Source organism: Acinonyx jubatus, chromosome C1 (genome assembly GCF_027475565.1).
Source record: "Acinonyx jubatus isolate Ajub_Pintada_27869175 chromosome C1, VMU_Ajub_asm_v1.0, whole genome shotgun sequence".
In the NCBI taxonomy this organism is placed as follows: Eukaryota; Metazoa; Chordata; class Mammalia; order Carnivora; family Felidae; genus Acinonyx; species Acinonyx jubatus.
Window position 1 is genome coordinate 184,276,055 of NC_069381.1, and position 23,378 is coordinate 184,299,432.

Below are 23,378 nucleotides of genomic sequence, written 5' to 3' on the forward strand. Positions count from 1 at the left end.
ATCAAGCAGTCTAACATACATGCAATTGGAGTTACAGAAGAGGGGAGATATCACAATAAAACTGAATAAAAATTTGAAAAAAACTGGGTTTGGATGGACTTCAGAATTTTTTGGAGTTTTAGAAAGGTAGTGCTAAGCATCTACTATACGATATATAACATCACCAACTGGTTTTGTAGCAGCACCCCATATTTAAATACATTAATACACATTCAGCAAGCAAATATTCACGCTAAGTGAGATAAATCTAGAAACAGCTACACAAGTCAAGCTTTGTGGACCAATGAATTTAAGAACCAAAGTCTAGAAAAAACTTTGAGTATTCAGAGTTGTTTTGATTTGGTCTTACACATAAGGGCTTATGGGCCCATACCCATGTTTGAATAACCTTTATGTCCTGAGAGCTTCTTAAGTGCCTAAATGTTGTCACATGCTTGCAAGGTATATAAATGCAAGCAACTCTTTCCTTGTAGGGATAGGAAGATATGAATAGAAAGGCAAGATGGGAAGAGAGTAAGTATGATGCAGTTCCTTCTGACCAGGGCTCACATGGTACAGAAGAATCCAACATAGATGACACAGAAGACACAAGGCAGATTTTGATAATTCAGTAAGGGCCTAGGAGAAGGAAATATTAATTCAGTGGATCTCTCAGGAGATCAGGCTGTAAAGTGAAGCCAGGGTTTCATCATGGTAGATCTTATATACTAGACTGAGGCATCTGCATTTTATCCTGTAAGGAATAGCACTTCAATATTTATTAAACTGGACTCACCAGTGATACTCTCTGAGTCTCTGTGATTGCGATTCATGAGGTTTTCTTCACCTGTTGGTGATGTAAAAATGGCATTCTGTGATTGACTCATGCAGGATCCTTTCTTGCTTTGGTTGATAAGGACAGCTTTGGTGTGTATCAGAGTAAAGGAAATCCATCAAGCCATTCAATAATGAAATGGATCTGGTCGTATAGATATTTTCTTTTAAACAGATTTTTTCTGATGAGTCAAATGACATCTGTAGCAATGAGTGCTCTCATGTGATTATCATACTCTGGCGAGTCATGACCTAAAACAGAACACATCAAATGACTTTAGAATTCAGCATGCTCTTTAATAACAGTTCAATTACCTGGAATCTCTGTCATTAAAAATGTTTTCCTAGTGATACATACAACATGGATAAATGTCAAACTAATTATGCCAGATGAAAGTCAGACAAAAACAAAATATATTGTTTATGATTCCATTAACATAAAATTCTAAAAATGTGAGCTTATCTATAGCAACAGAAAACAGATGAGTGGCTGCCTGGGGTTGGGGGACAGATTTCCAAGGGCAGGAGAAAAGCTTTGGGGATGATGAATACGTTCAGTATTGTGATATTTGGTGTTGGTTTCACAATTATATATACATGCCAAAAGTTATCAAATTATTCACCTGAAATATGTGCAATCTAATAATAAATTATAATAACGTTTAAAAAATTTAATGATACTCAACTGTTTAAAATAAAATACTACTACTACTACTAATAATAATAATTATAATTATTTTTGTGAAGTCTATAGCACATGTAGAAGTAAAATGTATTATAGTATTACAGGCCAGGAGGAGAAAAATGAAAATATACTGTTATAAGGCTTTTATATTGTATGTGAAATGGTAAAACATTATTGAAGGTAATCTGTGATAAGTTAAAGCTATATACTATAAACCTGAAAGTAACCAACAAAATAACTCAAGAATTACAGATAATAAACCAACAAAAGAGATGAAGTGGAATAATATAAAATAGTTTCTCAACTCTGGCACTACTGGTATCTGGCGATAATGCTTTGTCATGTGCATTGCAGGATGTTTAGCAGTATGCCAGCAGAATTTTCTCCCCAGACCTTCTCTCAGTTGTAACAACCAAAAATGTCTGCAAACATTGCCAAATGTCCCCTGGTAGTAGGCAAAAACACTCCCAGTTGAGAACCAGTAATATAAAATATGCTCAACCTCACTATAACTAAAATAAATAAAAATGTAAACATGTTTCACCCATTAGATAAGCAAACATTAAGTTTTATTATATTCATTGTTGGAGAGGGCATGGAAAAAGCAGCACTCATACTGTTGATAAAAGTGCAAACTGGTACAAACTTTTAGAAAGGCTATTTGGCAATGTATACCAAACTTTTAAGTGCACATACACTACAATTCAACAATTCTACCACTATGAATTTATAATGTGGTTATATTCACAAAGTGTGTCAAGACGTAGGCACAAGAATGCACATGTGGTTATTTTTTTAAAAGCATATGCACACAAATGGAAAGAAAATATCTATAAAGAAATGGTTAAGGGGCACCTGGGTGGCTCAGTAAGTTAAGCATCCAAGTCTTGATTTTGGCTCAGGTCATGATCTCATGGTTTGTGAGTTCGAGCCCCGCATTGAGCTCTGCACTGACAGCTCAGATCTGGCCTGCTTGAGATTCTCTCTCTCCTTCTGCCCCTCCCCACTCTCTCTCTGTCTCTCTCAAAAATAAATAAATAAATAAATATTAAAAAAAAAATTTTAAGTCCAATAAAAAAGAAGTGGTTTAATAAAGATACATACCAAGGAATGCAATGCATTAAACATATGTGTGTACTTGAAAAAAACAACTGTTATCAGTTAGGGAAACTATTTAATACTGATTATAAGCCTAGCTTTATATCAAAAGACAGTCTCTACTAAATAGTGTCTACTTAGCAACTTGCAGCTTCTATTTATGGCTAATTCATTCTCATGCATACTATTTACAGGCATTGTAAACAAGAGTCACAATAGGAACAAAATAAAGGCATTAAAAGAAACTGAAAAATGGTCACTGAGGTAGATACAGAAGCGTTCTCAGTAAATGCTAGGCAAAAGAGTTTCAATGATGAAATAGGCAACAGAATTAAACATTACAGAAAAGGCAAAGGGGAAATTTGGTTTAAAAAGAGGGTGCTGAGACCATAGAATCGATGTTAACCTTCTAGAAACCAGTTCAGCCACAAAGTTAGGCCCAGAGCCAGGCTGCAAGGAGTCAGGAAGTGAGGTAGTAAGAATGGAGTTTACTGAGTACAGACCAAGATTTCCAACACCCAGACTTTAAGGTTTACATGGACCAGTAAAATTTGGAAAACTTCTGTGATTATTGGCATAGGGTTGCCTTTTTTTTGAAAAATACATTGTGTAAGGAAAAAAAGACATAATGGAATAAACAACTCCTTCCCAAAAAAGGAGTTATAATTTTTTGTTGACATAATAAAAATTTAATTTTTCTGTTTGAATTCAGAAAATTTTAATAAATACAAATTTAAAAATTCTATACTAAAAGGCAACCTACAGAATGGGTGAAGATATTTGCAAAGAACATATCTAATAAAGGATTAGTATCCAAAATATATAAAGAACTTATACAATTCAACACCTAAAATACAAATAACCCAATTAAAAAATGGGCAGAAGACATGAATAGACATTTTTCAAAGACATGTTACAGATGGCTAACAGACACATGAAAAGATGCTCAACATCACTCATCATCAGGGAAATACAAATCAAAACTACAATGAGATATCACCTCACACTTATCAGAATGGCTAAAATATAAAACACAAAAAACAACACGTGTTGGTGAGGATGTGGAGAAAAATGAACACTTGTGCACCGTTAGTGGGAATGCAAACTGGTGCAGCCAGTATGGAAAACAATATGGATTCTCCTCAAAAAATTAAAATTAGAACTACACTATGATTTAGCAACTACTAGGTATCTACCCAAAGAATACAAAAAGACTAATTCAAATGGATACATGCATCCTGATGTTTACAGCAGCATTATTTATAATAGCCAAATTACGGTAACAGCCTATGTCCATCGACTGATGAATGGATAAAGAAGATGCGGTATGTACACACACACACACACACCACACACACACACACACACACACACACACACACACACACACAGGAATATTACTCAGCCATAAAAAAGAATGAAATCTTGCCATTTGCAACACGGATGGAACTACAAAGTATTATGCTACGTGAAATAAGTCAGAGAAAGACAAATACCGTATGGTTTCATTCATATGTGGAATTTAATAAACAAAACAAATGAGCAAAGGAAAAAAGGGAGAGACAAACCAAGAAACAGACTCTTAACTACAGAGAACAAACTGATGGTTACCAGACTGGAGGTGGGTGGGGGGGATGTGTTAAATAGGTAATGGAAGTAAGGAGTGCACTAGTGATGAGCACTGGGTGTTTTATGGAAATGCTGAATCCCTATATTATACACCTGAAACTAATATTACACTGTATGTTAACTGGAATATAAATAAAAACTTAATTCCCACCAACAGTGTAAAAGTGTTTCCTTTTCTCCACATCCCTCGCCAACATCCATTGTTTCCAGATTTGTTCATTTTAGCTATTCTGACAGGTGTGAGATGGTACTTCATTGTGGTTTTGATTTGTATTTCCCTGATGATGAGTGATGTTGAGCATCTTTTAATGTGTCTGTTAGCCATCTGGACGTCTTCTTTGGAAAAGTGTCTATTCATGTCTTCTGGCCATTTCTTCACTTTGTTTTCTGGGTGTTGAGTTTGGATAAGTTCTTTATAGATTTTAGATACTAACCCTTTATCTGATATGTCATTTGCAAATATCCTCTCCCAGTCCACTGGTTGCCTTTTAGTTTTGTTGTTTCCTTCGCTGTGCAGAAGCTTTTTATCTTGATGAGGTCCCAATAGCTCATTTTTTGCTTTTGTTTCCCTTGTCTCCAACAGGTGCAGTCACTCTGTGACTGCAGAGTGTGAAGGTTCCCCCAAAAGTTAAAAATATAACTACCCTACGACCCAGCAATTGCACTACTAGGTTATTTATACAAAGGATACAAAAATGATGATTTGAAGGGGCACATGCACCCTAATGTTTATAGCAGTGCTATCCCCAAAGCCAAATTATGGAAAGAGCCCAAATGTCCATCGACTGATGAATGGATAAAGAAAATATGGTTGGGGTACCTGGGTGGCTCAGTCAGTCAAGCCTCTGACTTCAACTCAGGTCATGACTCATGGTCTGTGAGTTTGAGCCTCGCATCAGGCTCTGTGTTGACAGCTCAGAGCCTGGAGCCTGCTTCAGATTCTGTGTCTCCCTCTCTCTCTCTCTACCCACCCCCTCACTTGTGCTCTCTCTCCCTCAAAAACAAGTAAACATTAAAAAATTTTTTAAAGAAGATGTGGTATACATATATAATGGAATATTATTCAGTGATCAAAAAGAATGAAATCTTGCCACTTCAACAACATGGATGGAACTGGAGGCAATTATGATAAGTGAAAGAAGTCAGAATGACAAATATCAGAAAATCACTCATATGTGGAATTTAAGAAACACAACAGATGAACATAGGGGAAAGGAAGGACAAATAAGATAAAAACAGAGAGGGAGGCAAACCATAATAGACTCTTAAATATAGAGAATGAACCGAGGGTTGCTGAAGGGGAGGTGGGCAGGGGGATGGGCCGAAGGGGTGAAGGGCATTAAGGAGGACACTTGTTGGGATGAGCACTGGGTGTTACATGAAAGTCATGAATCAATGGGTTCTACTCCTGAAACCAATACTACACTGTATGTTAACTAACTTGACTTAAAAAAATCAAAAACAAAAAAATAAAAAAACTTAAGACAGCAATCTGCAGTGGCCAGTGCAAAATGAAGTAAAATTCAAAAGTATTTCTTTAGGTATTTTGATTTTAACTCCAGCTGTCAAAAATTCATTTTCATATGCAAGATCAGTCTATTGTATGCAATTGAATTCTTCTCCATGTACCTTATTGTCCAAATTGCCATTCCTAAATCAATCACCACAAAGGAAAAGGAATGAAAATTGGATCAAACCAATAAAGATTTGCCCACTCCCATACCCTGAAACTGGGAGGAAGAAGAAAGCAAACTCTGAAATATATGACCATCAGGTATTTGAACAAAATCTTAATTAGGGGTTCTGCCAACAAAGAAGTGGGGGAGGGGGATAATGATTCATCAGTAGGCAAACAAAAACTTTCTTAAGTCTTTATGTTACATATAATCTTTACCAAGGTCTTTTAAATTATAATACTCCAGAGACCCAAATTTATAATTATTAACCCGGCAATGTATTTTTAAAAATAGAATGGTAATGCAAATATAAGAATAAGCATGCTAGTGTATAACAGGCTATCTAGTGCAGGGTAAGCAAACTATTGCCTGAAAGATGAATTTGGCCTGCCCTGAGATAAAAATAGTTTTTACATTTTTGGGATGCCTGGGTGGCTCAGTTGATTGGGCGACCGACTTTGGCTCAGGTCATGATCTCACAGTTTGTGAGTTTGAGCCCCATGTCGGGCTCTGTGCTGACAGCTCAGAGCCTGGAGCCTACTTCGGATTCTGTGTCTCCCCCTCTCTCTACCCCTCCCCGGCTCACACTCTGTGTCTGTCTCTCAATAATAAATAAACCTTAAAAAAATTTTTTTTAAAGAATAGTTTTTGCATTTTTAAATAGTTGAAAAAAATCAAAGTTAAAATGATTCAAAATGTGTGACAATTATATGTAATTCAAATTTCAGTGTCATAAATGAAGTTTTACTGGAACACAGCCACACTCACTTATTGATAAGTGATTGGGCTTTCATGCCTCAGTGGGAGAGCTTAGTAATTGTGACAGAGACCTTATAAGTCAGGCAACACCTAACATATTTACTCTCTGACCCTTTACAGAAAAAGTTTGCCAACTCCCGATCTAGTAGTAAAATAATTCAGGTATTAAATAATCATCTGTCTAAATCAATGATTTCCTAGATCAAATTCTTAAACAGGGTTCCACCCTACATTTAGATACTTATAATTAGATCACTACTTCTTGAAGAATTTCAGTAAAGAATAGACTTTATTTCCTACACTTACAAGTGTATTTAAAGTTATTTCAATTTATTTTTTTTTAATTTTTTTTTCAACGTTTATTTATTTTTGGGACAGAGAGAGACAGAGCATGAACGGGGGAGGGGCAGAGAGAGAGGGAGACACAGAATCGGAAACAGGCTCCAGGCTCTGAGCCATCAGCCCAGAGCCCGACGCGGGGCTCGAACTCACGGACCGTGAGATTGTGACCTGGCTGAAGTCCGACGCTTAACCGACTGCGCCACCCAGGCGCCCCTAAAGTTATTTCAATTTATAAGAAAGCATTTTTTAAAAAGTAGTAAGTTACAAATTTGCATGTGAAGAAAGAAGTAGAGAGGAAAGGACGATAAAAAGGGAAGAAACAGAGGGAGCAGGAGGGAGATGAAAAAGGAGAGAATAGAAGCCAAGTGCCTCTCATACTGGGCCAAATTGGTTTTTAAACAGAACTATGGTTCTTAAACATATTTTAATCAAAGACCATTGTGAAAATCTAATGATAACCTTGGGACCTTCTGCCTGCCACTCTTACCTACTAGGTGGTTTACTCTTATTATAGCATTCCTACTTTTTCTGTTTTTTATATTTACATGTATCACATAGAAACACAGACACAAAAAAACTGTATATAAAGTTCAACTATGGACTCCAGATCTTTGCTCTGGAGGATTGCTTTTTAATTAGTTTTGGAGGTAGTGTTAATTGTTTAGCCTTAACTCTTCTATATAAGAATAAAGAACACCAAGTTGAATACAGAACTAAGTCCATCTTCAGAGTCGTGCAGGAAGAATCTAGACTTCCAGGGCAATCCAGGAACCTGCCTAACCAGAAGACTGTGTACCAGGTCAGAGATGATCTGGAAATGATATGTTCTTTCCGATGACTCTTTAGAGCTAAGGAAATAGACCCTTTGGATGTGCCCTAGTCTAGATCTGAGTGCCTCAGTAGGATTAGTTTGGAGTAGCAATGCTGAGCATAAAACAATGTATGCACCTTGGCATCAGACAAACCTGAATTTTTATCTTATTTACTGGTCTTCTGACCCTGAGCACATTATTTAACAGTTCCTCATTGTCAAGGTGGGAGTAATAATTTACTCTTTATAGGGAGGGTCAGGTATGAGAACTACATAAAAAAATAGAAATTCCTAGTTTGGTACCTGACATACAGTAGACACTAAAATGCTCATTCCCTTCAGCTTCCCCTTTTGTTTGGGCCTAAAGAAAAGATGATGTCTTCTGCCTAGTATTTCTTAAATTTCTGGCTCAACAGCCAACTCTGAGTTCAGAATAGCTACCCTGTTTAGACTACTCTATAGTCTAACGATTGAATAATCTTCATATATAAAGAGAAAAGAACTGAGCAATAAAGTGACAGGTGCCTTATAAAGCAGGACAACTGAAGAAGATTTTTACTGAAGTTCATTCCTTCAAGGATTCTGGGGAAGGGATGTTACAATAAAAGTCTTAACTATAACTAGTACCTTTATTCATAGCATAGAAGCTATATTGGTTTCCTACTGCTGCTGCAACAAATTACCAAAAATTTAGTGGCTTGAAACGACACCAGTTTGTTATCTTACAGTTCTGGACATCAAAGGATGAAGTGGTTTCAATGGGCCAAAACCAAGGTATCGGAAGGTCTGTGCTTCTTCTGAAGGCTCTAGGGAAGAATCCATTTCCTTGTCTTTTCTAGCTTCTAAGTCTGCATTCCTTGGCTCAGGACACTTTCCTCCACCTTCAGAGCCAGTAGTAGCAAAGCATCTTCAAATCTCTCTGCTTCTACTGCTACAAAACCTTCATCAAATCACTCTCTACCTCCCTTGTATAAATATGGACACCTATGATTACATTTAGGACCCAACTAGAAAATCCAGGATAACCGCCCCATCTCAAAATCTTTAATTTAGTCCCTTCTGCAAAATCCCTTATGCCATATAAGGTAATATTCACAGGTTCCAGAGTATTAGGATCTGGGTCTCTTTGACAGCCATTGTTCAGCCTACTGACAGCAGTTAAGAACATGGATTCTGGACCTAGGCTGCCTATATTTGAACCCCAGTTCCACCACTTACTAGTTGTACGACCTTGGACAAATTACTTAATCTCATTTTTTTCATCTAAAAATGGACCTAATAACAGGCTCTATTTATTTGGTGGCTATGGGGATTAAGTGAGTTAGGAGAGGATAGTATTAACACCCACCTCAGAGAATCGGTTGGGGGAATTACACAAGTTAATACATGTAATAGAACAATGCTTTAGAATAGAGTAAATTCTATGCAAATATTAGTTACTATTTCTATCATAACTAAATGGTATTACTTTAGTATCATTAATAATATTATTGTTATGGTGCCTTACACAAAGTTGGGAACAATGTAAACCGTACTTGTGACACTTAATGGCATTTTTCTCTTAACATAAGAAATCCCATTTACTGCCTGCCCTCTAACAAGTGATGTCAGTTTAGTGACATTTATCATTTTCCTTTCTAAGAAAGACTGCAGAATCAGAGTTCTAAATGTAGTAGAAACTGCTGGCAAACTCTGGCAAGCACAAACAACACATTTTCAGTACCCTTCCTCGTTCGTACAACATATTCTTAGTATCTCCTTGAGCACCAACTATTTTTTATGCTCCATTTTTATTCACTCTTTTCAGGAACAACTTCAATGCTTTTCTTTGATCAACCAAACATGCATTATTTAACAAGAAGCCAACCTTTATAAATCATGCACATCTAGGAGAAAATAAAGTAAAATAGCCAAGTGACTTACTTAAACAAGAATACGACTTAAGAAGAACAACCAAAACATGTCATTGATGGGGATATTATTGGAAGAACACATCATGGCTAATGACTTAGTTTAGCCTAGCCATGGAAACTAAATGGTCAACAGTGTGTGCCTAAATATAGGTTCTGTGCCTTAAAAAAAATCTTGCTACTTCCTTAAAACAGGATACACTGGCCAAAATAGGCTTACAGAAAAGACTAAAACAATTCAGAGAAACCTCATCTCAACAAAAGCACAGAGCCTACAATTAAAGTAAACAAAAGATTTAACAAACACATAGGGGCTATTGAGTGGCTTAGTCAGTTAAGCATCCGACTCTTGAATTTGGCTCAGGTCATGATCTCAGAAACTGTGAGATCAAGCCCTAAATCAGGCTCCATGCTGACAGTGAGGAGCCTGCATGGGATTCTTTCTCTCCCTTTCTCTCTGCTCCTTCCCACCCTCAAACTAAACATTAAAAAAAAAAAAAAAAAAAAAATTTAACAAATACTTAAGTTAGAAATACACTTTAAAACTTTACTATACAAATAATACTTTGGGGATTAATTTAGAGTACATGTTGTCTGCTTATTTGCATGGAGAAATGGGAAGAGTGCCAATCACCATCAGCAGGAGCTCTTTTAGGCAGCAACAACCCTAATCCGGTCTAAAGATAACCTGTATAATTTAAAAAATAAAATAAATTTACTATATTTATACATTAAATAGATTTTTGATGCAGATATGCACTAATTTTAATGTTGTCCAGCTACATCAAAGGTAAGATTTACCAAAAAAACCATTAATTTTAAAACCAGCTCTTAAATCACAAAAAAGACAGTATGATTGCTTTAGTATAACAGTTGAAAAAAGGGGTGGGGTGTCACCACCACAATCCATCCTGAAGAGTGAGTAGCAGACCTCACAAAGGCAGAGACCACACATCAACACCACGTCTAGCTGGACTGATGTGCCCCAGTATATTACAATCGGCTATATTCAGCATAGCTATCCTACCAGCAGTTGTAAAGTTCACCCCTAGGAAACAGGAATTGTGCCCAGCAAATATTTTGTATCCCCCCTTTTTTGGTATCATCTCTTTTTTTTTTATCCCCCCCCCCTTTTTAGAGATCTTTTTTAGATTTAAAGATCAGTAGGATTTTCAGAATATGAAATATATGGAGGCAGCTCTACTTACAAACAGGTTGGATTCCAAAGGCTGTTAAATCCATTGGTTTAAAAGCCCAAAACCATAAGTGAGATTCAAGTTTATGGGCTCTGCATTCCTTTCTACCTGATATGATACATTTTGGGCATTTTTTAAAAACTTCTCTGTTTTGTTTACAATAAATATTTGCTGAGGCAGACAAACCCCCGCCACAATCTCTACCAACAGCAGAAGGGAGGGAACTTCTGGCAGCTAAGGAATCCGCACCAGAGCTTCACCTGCAGATAAGGAAAAACCCATGGTGCCATCTGTGGTTTCTGATAAGTTTCCACAGAAGCACTTGCATTCACCATGCTTAGCCTTTAAATTCTTAAATTACTAACTTTAAATGAATTAATCTTTGAATAAATAACTAAAAAGGCATCCCACTTTAGCAATCATCCTCTGCCAAAACAATTTCTAATTTTTTTTAATGTTTATTTTTAAGAGAGAGAGAGAGAGAGAGAGACAGAGCATGAGCAGGGGAGGGGCAGAGAGAGAGGGAGACACAGAATCCAAAGCAGGCTCCAGGCTCTGAGCTGTCAGCACAGAGCCCGATGCAGGGCTTGAACCCACAAACCATGGGGTCATGACCTGAGCTGAAGTCAGATGCTTAACTGACTGAGCCACCCAGGCACCCCATTTCAAAAAAAATTTTTTTTTCTAATGCAAAACCATTTCAAACATTCACATTTCTTCACCTTTTGCTGTCAATAGCACAGGCCCATCTTTTTTCATGGAATTGTCTTTCAGAATCATTCTTATTGTCTAATCATATGTTTAATATGTGTAATTTTTGCACTTTCAATTTTTTTTACACCATTTCTACTTTTGTGTCCATCAATCTACCACTAGCACTGCTTTTAGGGACAAAATGGAGTTTGTATCTACTTTTGAGATACCTCAAAAGTATCTATATAAAACAAACATGCTAAAAATAATAATGGCTGAGTTGAAATGACCATCTGTTGGTGATCAGCAGAACTGAATCTGCTCTGGGGCATACTCTGTCTCTAGCCAGAAAGTTCTTGAATTATACATTTTAAACAGATGAGTTTGTGTTTAAAAAATGTAGAAGAAAGTAAATCTACCATGCAAGAACAGGGTTTTCTGTCCTGTACATTTAGACATGTAATTTGAGATGTTACTCATGCTTGGCATTTCATTTCAAGCCAAATATTAAAGGTCTGAAGGAAACTTGAGCCTGATATCTTGTTTGCAAAAGATAATGAATTTATATTCTTTGAAGTAAGCTAGCCCAAACTACTGAAGTGGAAAGGAATACTATTTCTCTGTACTTTCCTCAACAAATAGTGAATAGTGAATAGTAAATAGTGAATGGGTAACTGCTCATAAGTATCTGTGATTCATCAAGGTCTTTAAATCACTAAGAGCTAAAACCACCACAGCAACACTGAAGGTTTCCTAGACAAGGAACCACTTGTGAGTCAATGATCAATTTTACAGAAGAGCAGCCACACTATACAACTGTGGTTGCACACTGCATACTTTACCTTTTATAAAGTTAGGCAAATGATCCAAAAGCAAAAAAATAGTAGGGGCTTTTTCAAGAAAGCAAGGTCTAGTCATTATCAGAGCCATTTTGTTTCATATTTCACATCTATATCCTCATCCTCATAGCTAATCATAATAGCTCACCAAAGTACAATGACAGTTATCAAAATATGAAACCAATCATGAGGAAAATGTTAAATCATGCTTCCAAACATACTCTTTAACAAGTCATAAAAACAGGATTTAAAAGAAAGCATTAAAAGAGAATATTTTATGATGCTTAAATAATTAAAGTTTACCCATCTGGAAAATTCACACATCCAATGTGCTGGAGTACCAACTATGGCATCTAATAAAAGTTATTGCTATTGTCAGATATTATTTTCAAATTCTGAGAAGTATAATATTAAACATGTTAGTAGACGTGTTTCCCTTTCCTATTGGCCTTAGGATGAATTACATACGTTGGTATTCAAAAGTTAAACAGCACCTTTATATTTGTAACGGACTATGAAATAACATATACTACATAACCCATTTATTTTTACAGATTTTTATTAAAACTGAATCTATACTTAGATAATTCCTCTATGCCTCAGTTTCCTCATTTATAAAACTGGGACAATAACAGTACCTATCTTATTGAGTTGTTATGTGGATTAAATGAGTTAATATTTATTAAAGCATATGTTAACAAACTTAGGTTTGCAAGCATAATTGGTTCCAGAAACATGCTTGTAATCCAAAGCACTCAAAAATCAAAGTGAATTTCAAGAACCATTGGTTCAGTTATGATCATGTGATGTTCAGCATCACATACTTCTCATATTGCAAGACATTGCTTGTTTATCAAGTTAAAATTTATTAGAAATGTTTGCTAGTCTTATGGAACATTGGTAGAACAAGTTACTCACAATCCAATGTTATATTGTACTTGATACACACTAAGAATTATTTATATGTTAAATATAATTTAGAAGTTAAATTGATGGGGAGGTAGAATTATAAAATACAAACAATACCATTTCATGATACCTGGTCATCTGGATGCAGAAGATACAGAATTCAGATCAATTCCTACCCTTCCACATTGTTGACAGCTCTATTCTCAAAAAGTACATGCTCTTATAAAAAGCATGGCTATATATCTCACCTGGAACTGCCACCTAGCAATAATTCAGGAGTTCTAACAATTACTCTTACCTAAGGTAATCCTTTCTTGTTACTAACTACTAGTGTTAGGGAAACTCTTATAAAAATTTCCCTGAATAAAATGCTCATGGTGGGAATGCACGGTGGGAGTACAGCCATTCAAACAAATGGCTATAAACAAAATTAGAGATATACCATAATGACATGTACACAATAAATTAATTTTTTTTCTGCATTAAACTTATAGACACATTAAAATGCTTGCCTGTGGGTTAGAAAGTGAGGGAAACTTGGAGCAAGGTAGGAGATAAAAGGGAAAAAATTTAAAACCCAAGGAAGCCCTACTGTTCTTTCAGAAGGCAGACTACTTCTCATATAATTATAATCATGTCTCTTCAAACTCTATCTGAAATCCTATGTCCTTTCAAGAGAGCACTATTTTCTCTGTCTGATCTGGCAAAGAGCTACACAATGTTAGACAATATATCCAATTCCAATATTGCAAAAGCTTTTTCAAGACAGGGTTTTCTTATAATTTCTAAGGTGTGGAGACTGAGTTTAGTATGAATTAGTTAAATATTTAAAAGTTTGGGACCCCTGGGTGGCTCCATTGGTTAAGTGTCTGACTCACAATTTCAGCTCAGGTCATGATCTCGTGGTTCATGGGATTGGGCCCTGCATCAGGCTCTGCACTGACAGTGTAGAGCCTGCTTGGGATTCTCTCCCTCTCTCTGCCCCTCCCCTGTTTGCTCTCTCTCTCTCTGTCTCAAAAATAAACTTGTATTTAAAAAAATAAATATTTAAAAGTTTCATAAATGGAGAACATAAGATTTACTAGAAGGGTTAATATTATCACATTACACCTAATAAGGTACACATTTCATCATCTTACCATATGATAGCAGAGCTCCTCTTAGGAAACAAATGGCTTTTGTTTGGGAAAAATACATGGAAAAGCCACTTGTGGAAGGTGAGGCCTTGCAGCATCAAAAGAAAGGCTAAGATGCTCTACATAAGATTAGGGAAATAACTGTTTTTTCTTCCTCTGGAGAGGGAGACAGAAGCCAGATGGCAGTAGCTCAGAGGCCACAAGAACACCAGGAATTTGCAGATATCTTAGGGAGGGTTTTGCTTCCCCATAACATGAAATTGAAGGTTCAAGACAACTATTTAGCTTTTAAAGGGTCTGTCTGGACACTCAGCTGACATTTGGGTTATAGATACATTAAAATATTTGTTCACAACCCAAGAAACAACAGGGGTTTGCAAGGATGCGGAGAAAAGGGAACCCTCTTACACTCCTGGTGGGAATCTAAACTGGTGCAGCTACTCTGGTGAACAGTATGGAGGGTCCTCAAAAAGTTAAAAATAGAACTACCCTAGGATCCAGCAATTACACTAGGTATTTACCCAAAGGATACAAAAATACAGATTCAAAGGGGTACATGAACCCTGATGTTTACAGCAGCATAATCAACAATGGCCAAGCTATGGAGACAGTTCAAATGTCCATCGAATGATGAATGGCTAAAGAAGAGGTGGTGTGTGTGTGTGTGTGGGTGTGTGTGTGTGTGTGTGTGTGTAATGGAACATTACTCAAACATCAAAAAAAATGAAACCTTGCCATTTGCAACAATGTGGATGGAGCTAGAGAGTATTATGCTATAGTCAGAGAGGCAAATACCATAATTTTATTCATGTGTGGAATTTAAGAAACAAAACAGATGAACACATGGGAGGGGAGATAAAAACAGAGAGGGAAAGAAACCATGAGAGACTCTTAAAGACAGAGAACAAACTGAAGGTTGATGGAGCAGGGTGGGTAGGGGATGGCAAGATGGGTGATGGATATTAAGGAGGGCACTTGGTATGATGAGCACTGGGTGTTGTATGTAAGTGATGAATCACTGAATTTTACTCCTGAAACCAATATTGCACTGTATGTTAGCTAACTAGAATTTAAATAAACATTTTAAAAAGAAAAAAAGAAAATACATGTTCCTGAAATAAACTTTTATAGCCCCCCAAAATAATAAATACAATACAATACAATACAATACAATACAATACAATAAAATATTTATTCACAAAAGCAGTTGGTGTCAAGAATTTATATTCTGGGATTTTAATAAAATCATCATAGCTATAATATTTTAAAGTCTTTTTTTTAACAGAAATTTGTGTCCTTTTGATTCAAATCATGATTCAAATCATGATTTTTGATTCAAAAATGAGTAATGCAGAGTAAATGGCATAGAATTTGGGATTTCTGTTCTCTTAACCAAAAATGGGGGAAACACCTCGAGCAGAGACATTTTATACAACAGCTTCCAGATTCCATTGGTACTATACCACAAAAGTATATATACTATATTTCTAGAACCAAATACATCCTTACCCAACAAATCAGAAAGTATATTCTTTCAATGTTGATTGGCAATATTTAAGCTGTAGATTAAATCAAGAGATATCATCATCTGAAAACCTACAAACAGTTCACAGAAGATTAAGAAATGAACTGAACAGATGTAATCATGCTGGCAGACTTAAGAGTATTATTGTATAATCTGCTCTTCAGGACTTATCTTCAAATAAAATAGCTAAGAAGACCCCTTAAACACCACTTTAGCTAGCAGTAAGGTAAATACAAATTTTAAAAAACAGAATTAATTCAATAAGAGGTAGAAACCTGTGTCTTCATTTCTCTTTGTCTCCTCTAACAATCAAATGTAAACTTGCTCTTGGTGACTTAAGATGATCCTAAATCCTTCAGTTATTTTAAACTTATAATAAGGTAGCCGTTTCCAAAAGATGCCAAAAGAAAAAACTGTAGGTACTACAGTTCTTCAGATCAACAAAGTAATCAGTGGCACCAGGACATGCAATCTTATATGACCAGGAACAGGGTGTAACTTAAAATGGGAGTGGTCAGAACAGAATATTATAAACATATTTATAAACATATCTATTTCTAGAATGATTTCTAGAATTCTACATATCTAAGACATATAACTTTTTCAGTAATGTAATTCTGCTAAGCAAGGAGATGTTCAAATTACATTGTAGTTTAGATATTAGTCATCGTTTTCCAAACCAGTTGCCACAATTAACTCTAGGACTTCAAAATAAGGTTATCTTTTGAGGGAGAACTGACATGCAATGGATGACTCTGGTTTGCCAATGAAGTTCAGGTAAATTTTTTGAGCTATGGCTATTATCTGCCACTCAGGAGACAATGAGATTCTGAGCCTGACAGGCACAGTAAGTAGGCAGCTGAGAAGATTTCAGAACCGTCTTTCTCTACATGCCTTACTAATAGCTAGTAGCCCCTGTTCTTCAGGATTTTATCAAGCCCCTCTCCTTTCTCTCCTAAGGAATCTCATCTACTTCAAAGGCCTTAATTTCTAATTATATTATAATTACTTCCCAAGTCTCTATCTTTAGCCCAAATTCGCATAGGACTTTAAACCACAACTCTAAACATCAACTTGTAATCAATACCATAAATTCATCACATTCCAAAATGAACTTATATCCTTCTCCCATGAAACCTGTTTTTTCCTGCTTTACTAATTAGTTAATATTATCAGTTTAACTGATCAGCAGAGCCAAAAATCTAAGAGTCATCTTTCTTCTCTTCAATTCCTTCTTTTCATGTAGTCACCTGTCCCTGTCTACTTATTCTCCAAACCTGTTGCCATGGCCTTAGTTCAAGCCCTTCTCTCTCTCTGGCTACTGCAATAGCTTTCCACCTAGTCCTCCAGCCTCAGCCCCTTCTACTGTGAGCTAGTGTGGCCTACTGCTACTCAGCCCACCCCTCCCCATTCCCTAAGCAGATTGTTCCGTATGCTTCAGATGTCCTCCATGTCTAAAAGCACACAAAAACACAAAACTTGTGTTAACCTGGCTTCTCCTACAAATTTTCCTGTAAGAGAAAAATACAGTTTGTAAACCAAAACATACAGTTCACTTGATAGTTCTACTGTACATTAATGGCAGACATTCTGGCTTGTTTATTCTTCTTGAGTGAGTTTGCTCAGTGTGTCTTTTCCTCCAGATCTATCAACTCAGAGTACACTGAGAAAACTTCAGTTTCTAGACTTCAACAATTGAATAGGAGACATCACTGCCCTGTGAGACTTTTCCTGAGCAGATACTATCTTCTTTTGACAGTGAAAACAAACCAACTTCTATGTTAAATTCATGAATTTGCTGTAGAAAACAACAAGTGAAACTAGCAGTATAAAAGTTTTCTAAGATCAGCTGATAATGTTAAACAATTGATAATAAAGACACAAGAACCTTCTGTGTTTCAAATGAGAAACACATGATAAAGAAATATATTCTCAATATTGAACCACATTCAGTTTTTCCTAATAATAATAGATAATACTGATGGAGTACTTACTATGTGCTAAGCATTGGAATAAAGGCTTTATGCACATGACCCCTTTTAATCCTCAGAACCCCAAGATGCGAACATTATTATTGTCACCATTTCATAAGCAAGAAAACTGAAGCTTAGAGGTTAATTAACTTGCCCAAACTAGGATAATGTCAGAATCAAACCCAAGACTATGTTTTCCAAAGCTGGGTCATCCAAACTCTTGAGCTCTACTATCAAGAGACTGGGAGTGTGGGGGACAGTGAGCATGTGTAGTTTGAGAAATTCTCCTTCTCCACTCCACTAAAATTAGTGGAATATAGACCAAAATAAATCCTTATTCCAATAAATTAAGTCTACCTATATCTTGATATCTTGCATATGCCAGGCATTCAATAAATATTTATTGAAATGAATGACTCAATCTCTAGTCAAGTTATATCCTTGCCTTCTGTAGTAGGGACAAAAACGAAACTACATGAGAAACCTAAGACTGTCAGAGCATTTGAAAACTGAGAGCTTTCTTAGTACAATTTACAAAGTCTATAAAGGTTTCTCATGAGTTTCAGTAAGAGATGTTAGCTATGGACAGGGCTCTATCAATTAAGCCCACCAGTTACAGTGAAGTTGCAAAGTCCCTAGAGAGGAGTTTGACAACACTGTGGCAAAACCCACAAAACCTTTAATAATGACCCTCTCCCCAAGCTTTCTTATTTTAAAAACATTGGTAGTAAAATATTTTTCCCCTAAAGTTAAGGCATGGTAATGAGAAAGTCCAACTGCTATGGGAGTGGGGGAAAAAAGTCCTTAGAACAGACTAAAAAGAATTTGATGACTCAGGGTCATTACTATGTCTAGCAATCACTATATTATAGTATAATGACTACAGCTGTACCCTCCAGGATTATAAGCTTTTAAAAAGCTCTTTCTTCCTACAATAAATCATCAGAAAATGCTAATTTTTTGGAGATTGTAAGTCCACTTCTCATTTTCTTTTCCCCCTCACTGTGAGGCTATTACACTTTGCCATTGCAGGGTGCCTCTCTGCTTTCTAACTGGCTGTTGGCTGAGAAACCAGACAACCAGGTTATCAGAGAACCCAGAAAGTGTCTCCTTGAGACTGAACCCTAGGACCTGTTTTTCTGCCCTTGGCTAGCTCCTCAATTACCTCTTTCTTTCATCCCTCCAGCACTGGGATTTAGTTGGCTTGCTTCTCTTCCTTTAGCACTATTGTCAAGTGCTTTTCTCATCTTGGTGTCCTTTTTTCTTTTCTATAGGCTGGCTATGAATACACTCTGTCCCTTCTTTATTGAACCCCAAGAAAAATATAGGTTCTTCTCTCTTTTGTGAGAATTTTACTGTTAATTGCTATTGAGAAGTACATAGTGGATTACAAACATGGAAAAAATGGTTTAAGAATTCTTAAAATTTGTCATGATTATTTTACTCTTTTTTTAAAAAAATTTTTTTCTAATGCTTTTATTTATTTTTGAGACGAGAGAAACAGAGCATGAGTAGGGAAGGAGCAGAGAGAGAGGGAGACACAGAATCCAAAGCAGGCTGAGCTGTCAGCACAGAGCCCAATGCGGGGTTTGAACTCACGGACTGTGAGATCATGACCTGAGCCAAAGTTGGATGTCCAACCGACTGAGCCACCCAGGTGCCCCAATTATTATTTTACTCTTTAATCAGTATTTATTGACTGCTCTTCTTGGATGTTACCAGACTATGTGCTCACTATCTTCCTCACTATAACACTGTGAGCTTTTTGAATGACGGTATTTTATTTTTGTATGCCCCAAAGCTACAAGCAACAGACACATAGTAGGCTCATAATACATACCTAGCTATAAGCTTAAAGATTAAAAATGCCAACACACTGAATTACAGAAGTAATTTAACGAACAAAACTGATTAATACATTTCAGTCCAACGTCAATTAAATGAACTGCCTTGAAAAATTAAGCGAAGATTGAACATTTGAAAGAAAACACTGTATTTGCTTTATGAAAAACTCTATATGAGGGGTGCTTGGGTGGCTCAGTAGGTTAAGAGACTATTGATTTCAGCTCAGATCATGATCTCAGTGTCATGTGATTCAGCCCCTGCTTCAGCTCCACACTGGGCTTGGAGCCTGCTTAAGATGCTCTCTCTCCCTCTTCCTCTGCCATTCCGCCTACTCCTCCCTCTCTCTCAAAAACAAAACAAGACAAAACAAAACAACAACAAAAAACACCTCTATATAAGAGTTCGCTGTTAAAAGGGTGATTTATCATTTTTATAGCAATAATGCAGTACCCACTTTTCTTGTAATAACGAAAAAGAACTAGTTGTCAGTTTCAAGGGAAGCTAAAATGGAATCTTTGGCTTCTTGCTTAGATTTATTATGTTTTCCACTAATAACATTTGCAGCTGTTTATGGATACATTTAAAATAAGCCCCACATCAAATGAAAATGATAAAATATCTTCTTAAACGCACAACTGCTAATCTAAGTCTTGTTTGTAGTCTTGAATTTGTGACTAAAATAAAACAAAGGAAGTTAGTGGTTTAGCCTAGTACTAGCTAAAGAGCTAAAAATGATTGAAAAGAAAAAAATTTTTAAGTTGTTATGTGCTTTAGAAACAGTAGTACCATCTTAGGGACAGTTTAGTTGGTTTCTAGTCTCCATCTCTTCTTTTCTTCCTTCAGACAGAGAATGCTCTTTCTTAACCAACAAACTTGTCTTTGTTTTGATTTATATCACTGGCCTGAATAACCTCAAAGCACCAGACACAACATGCCTAGACTGAAAGCAGTAAGAGTAGAAAGCAGAGCTTTGGCACTTGGGACACCAAACATGCATTTACTTAAGTGATGAATTTTTGAGAAGTCTTTTCTAAGTTGACATGCATTTTAAATATAAAGAAGTAGTTAAGTTCTCCTGGAAAAGTCACAAAACCACGTGGAATGGGGCTGCTGTAAATTTAGTCATCAACCATGGATCTCACATCATAGGCATGCCCTCCATTATCCTCTTAAATGTCCTTTTCTGAGACAGCTCCATACCACATCTTTGACATTCATCTCTGAACCCATCTGTTCTCCATCCTTCTTACTTTTATTCCTGCCACCAATAAATCTATATCATCTATAGCTAGATTTCTCTCCAAACTCTGAGAATTAAACACAAGCATAACCTCAATCATGCACTTGTACACTTGTTAATCAGAGTATAAATTAGCAACTCTCTTAGAAGAACTGGGTGGCTGGAAGACAGAAGTGGGAGAGAAACTTATTTTACAATTACCTTACAATTTGTCTACCATATGTATATGCTCACCCAGGTATAAAATATTGAAACATATGTTACTTAAAAGTCTCTACTCCTGCCTTCTCTAAACTTTGCTCCACTAGTTATCCCTATTCAATAGCAACATCCTCCTTGGTCAATTATCATGCTCAAAACCTTCCACTTTGCTCAAAACCTTTAAAAAAAAACAGATAAAATTTAAAATTTAAAATTTCTCTTCTTCAAGACTCTGGGTTCCCCTCTAGCTATTGCTCTCTGTTCTCAGTCAAGTTTCTTCAAAGAGTATTTACTCTCTTCCTTATCTTTTATTCACACCTCAACCCCACTATAATCTGATTTTTCCTGAAACTGCATTCTCTTCCGTTACCAATAGGCCCTGCTTACCCATCCAGTCATGATTTCTTAGTTGTTATCTTAGTATCTCTTGTTCAGTAGTGTTGACCACTCCCTACTTAAACTTTCCTATGACTTTCCTGAAGTCTACATCTTAAAATGAATGCACTTTCTCAAATCCCTTCATTGGATCACCCAGCTCCCTCCCCTTGATCCTTAAATGCTGGTGTTCCCCAAAGTTCCAAATGTGACTGCATTCTTTATTGCTGCTCTTGTTCATTTACCTTTGTGCAAACCAACGACTACCTCTGCAGTGTTAATAACTCCAAATCTGGCTCTTCAGACTAGACTTCCTCAGCTCCACTCAAATTTCTCACAGGCTGATTATATTTCCTTGAATTGATCCACTGAACAGTAGTAGATGCCTTCTTTCTCTCATCTTCCACATCCAATCCATTACCAAATCCTATACAGTCTAATACCAATATATGCCTCAAATTTGCCCACTTTTCTTCATCCCCTCTTCTGTCATCCTAATTCTACCCATCATTAGCTCTTAGTCTATGAACCAGCCTCTTATAACAGGACTCCATGCTCAACTTCTTGCTCTTTGTCTCTGTAAGGCAACAAGAAAAATGTGTTAAAAACTAAACTCCTTTGGGGTGCCTGGGTGGCTCAGTCAGTTAAGCATCTGACTTTAGCCCAGGTCATGATCTCACGGCTTGTGGGTTCGAGCCCTGTGCTGACAGCTCAGAGCCTGGACCTTGCTTTGGATTCTGTCTCTGTCTCAAATATAAATAAACATTAAAAAAAAAAAAAAAAAAAAAAAAAAAAAAAAACAAAACCACCCTAAACTCCTTTAAAAAAAAACAAAACCTAGGATAAGATCCATACATCAAATCACAGTCTACAGGGTCTGGCCTAGTCTGGCCCCCTGACTACTTCTCTTCACTCATCTTGCACCACTCTCCTTGCTTATACTCAGCCACAGAGACACAACCTTGTCATTTTTTTTTTTTTTTATTTCCTCATCACATTCTCTCCTATCTCTGGGCCTTTGTAACTGTTCACTGTACCTGTAATACCCTTTCCTCTTATTGTTTATATGGTAACTACTTCTCACTCTTCCAGAAAAATCATCCTCAGGGAGAAGTTGCCAGTCTACCTCATCTAAAGTAGCCAGCCTCCCCTGCCATCTTTATTTTCTAATTCAGCATCTAATTTGTTTCTTTCACAACATATATTACAATTTACTTTCAGGAAGTAGTCTTCCAGGAAGGAAGGGGGAGGGGCTACCTTCTCCCGTTCTTCTCTCTTGATGATCAGAATGAGTAGATAATGGTAGGAGCTTAAGCAACTCAATACTAATTTGTAGTTGAAATGAACTATTAACTGAACTAGTGGGTGAATTCTTTCACCATGAACACACATATCAATTTTTTTCTTACACACATAGTGTAACACTCTTAAATTAGACCCTTAACTATTCCTTCCTTATTGTCAGAAAGCTTTCTAAAGAGAAAGAACTTGAAGTTTGGCAAACGCTAATGGATATAGACATGGATAAGCTTCAAAGACCTCAATGATCCTTACAACATGAATTAGTTCCACTTCTATACCACGAGTTAACTTTGTATGCTCATTTTCTAGCATAAATAAATCATAATCCAGGGTGTTTAAACAGGATATCCCAAGGTTATATGAATCAGTAACAAAGCCAGGAACATTACATATTAAGAAGCTAGTTATAGAAGAAATTTCA

General features: G+C 36.4%; 1 protein-coding gene across 3 annotated transcripts in view; it reads right to left on the reverse strand.

The window, feature by feature from the left end:
• The window catches only part of TRAK2 (trafficking kinesin protein 2), a 65,373-nt gene that overhangs the window by 36,150 nt on the left and 5,845 nt on the right, over nt 1-23,378 (reverse strand). For 2 of the 3 annotated variants that reach the window (XM_027053464.2, XM_027053462.2), the window contains one exon: nt 776-1,065. In XM_027053464.2, coding sequence (XP_026909265.1) covers nt 776-866 — 91 coding nt within the window. In that variant the 5' untranslated portion in view covers nt 867-1,065. Of the gene's footprint in view, nt 1-775; nt 1,066-4,659; nt 4,820-23,378 lie in introns of all 3 variants that reach the window. The other variant, XM_053215560.1, reaches the window with a different exon arrangement.